The sequence below is a fragment of the Asparagus officinalis genome, chromosome 2, assembly GCF_001876935.1.
Source record: "Asparagus officinalis chromosome 2, Aspof.V1, whole genome shotgun sequence".
Classification (NCBI taxonomy): domain Eukaryota; kingdom Viridiplantae; phylum Streptophyta; class Magnoliopsida; order Asparagales; family Asparagaceae; genus Asparagus; species Asparagus officinalis.
In genome coordinates, this window is record NC_033795.1 from 64,335,497 (window position 1) to 64,342,549 (window position 7,053).

At 39.5% G+C, this 7,053-nt stretch overlaps 1 protein-coding gene across 1 annotated transcript in view; it reads right to left on the reverse strand.

The window, feature by feature from the left end:
* LOC109831548 (enoyl-[acyl-carrier-protein] reductase [NADH] 1, chloroplastic-like) overlaps nucleotides 1-3,199 on the reverse strand; it is a 10,749-nt gene extending 7,550 nt beyond the window's left edge. The window contains exons 1-2 of the mRNA XM_020398889.1: nucleotides 2,986-3,199; nucleotides 2,315-2,584 (exon numbers count right to left, since the gene is read on the reverse strand). Coding sequence (XP_020254478.1) covers nucleotides 2,315-2,558 — 244 coding nt within the window. The 5' untranslated portion in view covers nucleotides 2,559-2,584; nucleotides 2,986-3,199. The remainder of the gene's footprint in view (nucleotides 1-2,314; nucleotides 2,585-2,985) is intronic.

Genomic DNA, 7,053 nt, shown 5'->3' on the forward strand with positions numbered 1-7,053 from the left:
TGCATTATATAATATTATTAATTATGTAGCAGCGAATCATATCATCTGATAAGAAATAAAAATAGAAGGGCTTGATAATCTATACAGTAAGGATACAGAGGATGTTACAGTATACATTGGAGATGAATCCATATCTCTACAGCTTGAACAAGCAATAATTAGAAAGGCATAAATAACATTATGCCAATAATGATTCTTCATATTTATACAATTGTCATATTAAGGTGAACTTTTATTATCAAAGAGATAAACATCATAAATGAACACAAGAGACAGGAATTGTATCCAAAAACAGGAATGTGTGTCATTAGAGTGAAACCTTGACCAAAAAGAAAACTAAAATTTGGACTGTTTCAGGATCTCAAAGTGATAAAAACCTGGAGTAGAATGAATTCCTAGAGTTAAATTTTAGAAAAGAACAAAAGAGACAAGTATCATGCCTGACAACAGGAACATGTCAAAGAAAGATGAGAGCGAGGGGCGGGGCGCGACCGGGGAGGCTTGGCTTAGGACTATTCTTTAACGTAGCAATTAAAGTTCATAATGAAACAAAATCAGACGTGAGTCATAAAGAAACTCAGAGTGAAAACATAGAGCTGTAATGACGTTACACGTTGCTTTTCGAAGTCTTTTATACTAGTCTAATATTTCCGCCGAGCATTTTCAAAAAAAAAATAAACTTAGCTCATACAGCATATTACTAGGGAAAGTTGGGAGAGGCTAGTGATCATTGTTTTAAATATCGGTCGATAATCGATATTATCGGCCGAGTTATCGGATTTTTGAGCTCTCCGCTAGGATAAGTTGGTTTTGTAATCGGTTATCGTTTTGGAGAGATTATCGGCGAGTTATCGGTACTTATCGGCCGATAAGTAAGGCTAAATTATCGGGATTATCGGTCAGGCATTTCGAGTTGAGTTTTTGAGTTTTTAAAACCCGACCCGACCCGTTTTGTTAATAATATGAAACTTAAAACCCGAAACTTTGTGAATCCAACCTTCAAACCCTAACTTCGTCTCTGGGGGCTGCTCCTTTTCTTGTTGGGCGCTTCCTCCGTTATCTCCATCTCATGTTCTCTGCGCCTCTTCGTCACTCGCCTTTGTGAACTTCAACCTTGAACTTCGTCGCTCGCCTACCCTCTGTCAACCATGTTTTTTTGTCCGGAAACATGGCTATATACACATGTTGTGAGCTTTCCTTCTCTTGTAATTCCTTCACGCACACACTTTCTCTTTTGAGTAATATCAGTTCTATAACTATTCTTTTATCATACTTTGCTTTTTTGTTTTTCCTGTAACAGAGACTTATATAAGAAATTAGTGAATAAACTATACATACTTTGCTTTTCTGTTTTGGTATGTTTATATTTCATTAAGCACGGTTAGATTACATTTTTTAGTTGTTATATTATATATATACACCATCCAGTATATTGCTCCAATAAATACTACTTATCCCCGATATATCCCGATTTTCGCTATCCGATAAGGATTTTGGCCATCCGATAAATCCCCGATAACCGATATTTAAAACCCGATTTTCGCTATCCGATAAGGATTTTGGCCATCCGATAAATCCCCGATAACCGATATTTAAAACCTTGCTAGTGATCCACTTAGAGCATCTCCAACAGCTTCCCCATCTTCTTGAAATACTCAAATTTGGAGAATATAGAGCTTTTTTTTGGTCCAACAGATTCCCCATCTCATTCCCCAAAATAGGGAAGGAGGAGAAAAAATAGGGAGCCTTCCCCAAATCTGCAGCATTCTCCAAATTTTTGGGGAGAGCTTTATTATTGTAATAAATGCGATTTTTTAAAATGGGGAAGCTGTTGGAGTTGGAGCAAAAATAATTTGGAGAATATGACTTTTGTTTCTCCATTTTGGAGAAAATTTTGGGGAAGCTGTTGGAGATGCTCTTACAGATAAGTTACAGGTGAAACATTCATATCACTAAGAAAAGAAGCTTAACTAACACAGACTAGCTATATATTCCTTTTGTTTTCCCCCAGAGAGACTTTCAAACGTCTATGTATTATTCAACATAAGTTGGTGAACAAAACTCAAAAAAACAGCGTGTAGCGTACCATCACCTTATCTTTTTTTCAAGCATAGTTAAGAATAGACACCGGACTGCATCATTCACCAAAACATTTTTACACATTCTGGGTGTGTTTTAGAAAACATTGAGCATACAGAAAAATGAAATGCTGGGTATACACACTATAGAAGAGTAAGTCAGTCCAGCGCTATATAAATAGCTACTGAATTCAAAATTACTGGCAGGAAAAAGAACAAACATAAAATTTTATCACCTCGCAAATCAATTGTCAATCCTGAGGGACCAGTTTTCTCACTCTCACTGGCCATTGCCCTCGTGACAACATTGTTTAATTTCACGGAAGCAGGCGCAAAGCTCGTTCGATGATTTTGAACAGAGGAGACACGGGACGAGCTTCCGGGCTTAGCTTGAGCAGTAGATGTGACTTTCCTCCGAGCACAAGTGATGCGGGAACCTGAGGCGGCCATTTGAAGACTGGTACCAGCCATTGCTGCCATTTTCTATCGATAATAACAAAAGGAACCTGCATCGAACTTCTATCATTAGTTCACAGTTCATAAACGAAAGAATCAGCTCAGCAGCTAACTGCGATAATCTAGTAACTAAAAAACAATACAATATCCTCTAAAGGTTTCCACGTTTTTGATAATTTTATCCCCCAGCGTCGAAATGACCAGCAGCATTCCCATAAAAGTCAACATTATGCGCAAAAAAGGGACGGTGATGCTAAAATTTTCACACAAAAAAAAAGAATAAAAACTCAAAAAAAGGCCCAGCTTGCGGATGGCAATAAAAATCCAGCGAAAAGGAAAGTTCAAATCTTTGCATCGAGAAAGAAAGAACTTTTCCCTAGCAGTTAAATGAAAATCTCAAAATGGGAGCCATTTCAAATGAAATCATTCGCCGCGTTCTCAAAGGGCTCACCTTTTGGAAGATCGTAGCTCTGTTCGCTGTTTTTTTTTTTTTCTTTTCTTTTGGAACCTCGAGATCTACTGGAAAAGTGAGTAGTTGGTCACGAATTTAAAGAGGGGGAAGGGAATCGATAGGATCGAGGTGTTTTATGCGAAATAAAGCCTCGAACGGATCGTTAGCTCATTGGCTTCCTCTTTTCTCCCCAAATATAATTTGTCTGTAGCTAGGGTTTGGGCTTGGGTTTAGGGGAGTCCTTGGAGTTTCGACTCGGTCGCTTCGCTGACTCGTTAAATCTTAAATAATTTCATATTAGTTCCTCAAAGTTTGGAATTACTCATACGTCCCTCAAACCTCCATCGGTCTTGCAAATTGGTACCTCGATCTGCTATTTTTTTATTAATTAGATCTTGAAACCATTATTAGGTTAACTCTTAACCCGTCAACATACACCTCCAACCGCTGGGAAAGATCACACACACACACATATATAGAGAGAGAAAACGGGAGGTGAGCTGGCAGCGTAGGAAATTTCCTGCGCTGCAAGTGTATGATATGTGAGACCCCCTACTAGTCACATCGGTGTGGGGCTCACATGCCATACACTTGCAACGCAGGAAATTTTCTAAAGTAACAGTACCCTCAACCTCTCTCTTCCCCGTACCCTCACCCTCTCTCTCCCCAGAACCCAATACCTCTCTTCTCTCCTCTCCAGATCCCTCTCTTCTCACCTCCATTGAATCTCGCCGTCGAGCTCCTCTCCGCCTTCAGCCCTCCTCCACCATTGGATCTCGCCGTCGTCGCCCCCGTCGGAGCCAAGCCCGCAAGCCCCGTCGTCGCCAGTCTTCACCCCCGCGATCTCGCCGTCGAGCTCCCCAAACCCTCCTCTCCTCTTTGCTCCATCCCTCTCTTCTCTCCTCCATCAGATCTCGCTGTCGAGCTCCTCTCCGCCTTCAGCCCTCCTCCACCATTGGATCTCGCCGTCGTCGCCCCCGTCGGAGCCAAGCCCGCAAGCCCCGTCGTCGCCAGTTTTCAACCCCGTCGGAGCCAAGCTTATTGAAGCCCGCGGAACAGGATTTGTGTGGATTTGGACTCTTGAGGGGGTTCTGCAGCTTTGAAGATCTGACAACAATCGATACATCAGTTTATTAGATGGTGAATTTTTTAGTGAAAGATATCGGAAGATTATGGGCCGGTTTGATATTGTTTTTTTTTCTTCGTGCAGTTTGATGACTGGTCTATATGCAGAATCAAGCTCAAAGCGAGGACAGAGAAAAGGAACAAGAAAGAGGTGCGGGGGATAAAAGAGGAAGCAGATGCTTGAATATTTTTAATCTTGTAGACCCTAAATCGACAATTGAAAAACATGATTATTAGTTGACTAGAAATAAAAAAAATGAATATGATTTTTATGTTAATAATTGCAGGGGATAAAAGAGGAACAAGAGCATCTTCACCTACAAAGAGGTTGCAGCGGCTACTGGCGGATTTTCCCAGAGCAATTTGCTCGGTCAGGGTGGATTCGGGTATGTTACAAATTTTGGATGAACATCAGGATATAACAATTATCTAGATTCCCAATAATAATGAATATGATTTTTATGTTAATAATTGATGATTACATTGAAAAACATGATTATTAGTTGACTAGAAATAAAAAAAAATGAGGGCATTGAACTTTTTGAAACCTTAAAGGAATTTTATGTGATTCATCCAAACCATAGAGGGACTTTATGTAATATATTCAAACATAATATATGACAAATACAAACTAATATTGATAAGTAACCAATATAAAAATTATTGATTTGTCATAATCAAACATTTTTATCGGCCGAAATTCAAAGTTCAAAGTTGTAGTGAGACTGTGATGTTTTCGCCACTGAACAGGCTATTGCTTGGCATCCATTTCAGCCTGGAGTTGGGATGATCTGCGGTTGGAGCTTGCTGGTTTTTACTTTGCTTTCTGGAATGGATGCTATTGCTGCTGATCAATATTACTGTAGCGGAATGGATGCTATTGCTTGCTTGATTTTCAAATGTTGGTTTACATTTTCCAGCCGAAATATCATCATTTTGCTGGAGATTGGGTGGCCGACAATCTTGCTGGTTTCTGGTTTTGTGATTTATATGCATCTGGAAACAACACGGAGGAATGTCCGATGTGACGGTTAAGCATATCTTTTTGTATCTTATATTTTGGTCAAGAGCTACATGTTCATAAGCTCACAAGTCTTTTGTCTTATTTTTTGTATTCTTATTAGAACCTTATGTAAGAGTGAGGGTTGTCTCACTTATGATCTGTTCGCTCACTATGAGAGGCGAAACCATGTTTCTTTCTTTCGATTAATGAAATCTATTTTTGCTTTTAAAAAAAAGTGCTAGAGAGATGTAATGCCAGATACCATAAACATGTGTTCATATGTTCTAATAAGTGAGCTGCATTGTTTAGAGCTTGTTGTTGCAATGCAAATAATAGTACACATAAGACATTAAACGAGCCTGGTATTTGGAGCTAAGGCAGAAGTAGCAATAGCTATTGGTTTTGATTGATTTTCAAGTTCCCTTAATTGAACAGAGTCATCTGATCTTCAGGAGTGTTTGCTGCTGGTGGTGTTTGCCCATGCATGCTTGAATTAAAAGATGAACCATCATGTTTGAAATTCAAGATTAAACAAAAGATGAAACAACATTTAAAGAGTTAATGCATCCTTTAGACCATCTGTTTCTCTTGAGGCACACATGACAACTCAAAACGAAAGAGCAATAAGTCGCGATCACAAACCAAGTAGCTTCCATTACAGAATAAATTGTACATCATCAAAGAATGCATCATAGAAAAATTCATTCACTTGGGCTACCACACAAATACATAACAAAATATACAGAAAGAATGCATCAAAGAAAGAGACCCAGTGGTGCTCTGCCTTCATCACGGACCAACACAAAAGATACAAAAACTCAACCCAAAATTATACACACCTAAAATAGCCTCAACATACACAGATACATAACGACTTCAACCCCTTCTCACCAATAGTGATATAAAATTACATCATTCATCATTTTTGAACTAAACCCTCGTCTTCTTCTCCACTGGCCTTGGTAGTATGCAACCTTGATTATCACATATGAAAATTCAAGAACATACTGCATATATTAACTTCTGGCCTTGGTAGTATGCAACCTTGATTATCACATATGAAAATTCAAGAACATACTGCATATATTAACTTCCAACAATCAGATTTTGCTTACCCAAGTCTAGCGAGAGTTTTACAGGTGAAAAGGAGGACTTCCAACAATCAGATTTTGCTTCATGAGTGGGTGACATAAAACTGGTTGTGTTGTGTTTGTATTTGCCGTTTTCAACTGATTCTGAAAAACGCAAATTAAACATCATTAACTAGGGGAAAACCGTTCTATAGCTATGACAGTCTAGGTGAAAATAAGCAGGATTAGTGTAAAGCTGCGGGGGGGAATCTCCTAAATATGTCAAAAGGACTGTTCATGTCAATGCTCACCCAATTTCTTTGAGCTCCTCAAGCAAGGGGAAGACCGCTTCGCATCAGATACAAATGTAACAGCTTCATTCTTTTCTACAGAAGACAAGAACTCACAATGAACTCATAATAATTTGACCAGGAGTTTGCACCCATCCTTTTTGTGATTACGCATTATGAAACAAAAAAGGTTTTGTGTAAAAATCCTCGAAGAAGTTGCAACCATCCTTTTTGTGATTTTTGGTTATTAAGTCAAATTTTTAGCCTAATGTTGCCTCATAATCTCAAATTTAAAGAGGCCGATGACTAATTATGACATCTAATATTTATCAAAATCAAGCAAAAAAGGTTCCGCGGGCTTCAATAAGCTTGGCTCCGACGGGGTTGAAAACTGGCGACGACGGGGCTTGCGGGCTTGGCTCCGACGGGGGCGACGACGGCGAGATCCAATGGTGGAGGAGGGCTGAAGGCGGAGAGGAGCTCGACAGCGAGATCCGATGGAGGAGAGAAGAGAGGGATGGAGCAAAGAGGAGAGGAGGGTTTGGGGAGCTCGACGGAGAGATCGCGGAGGTGAAGACCG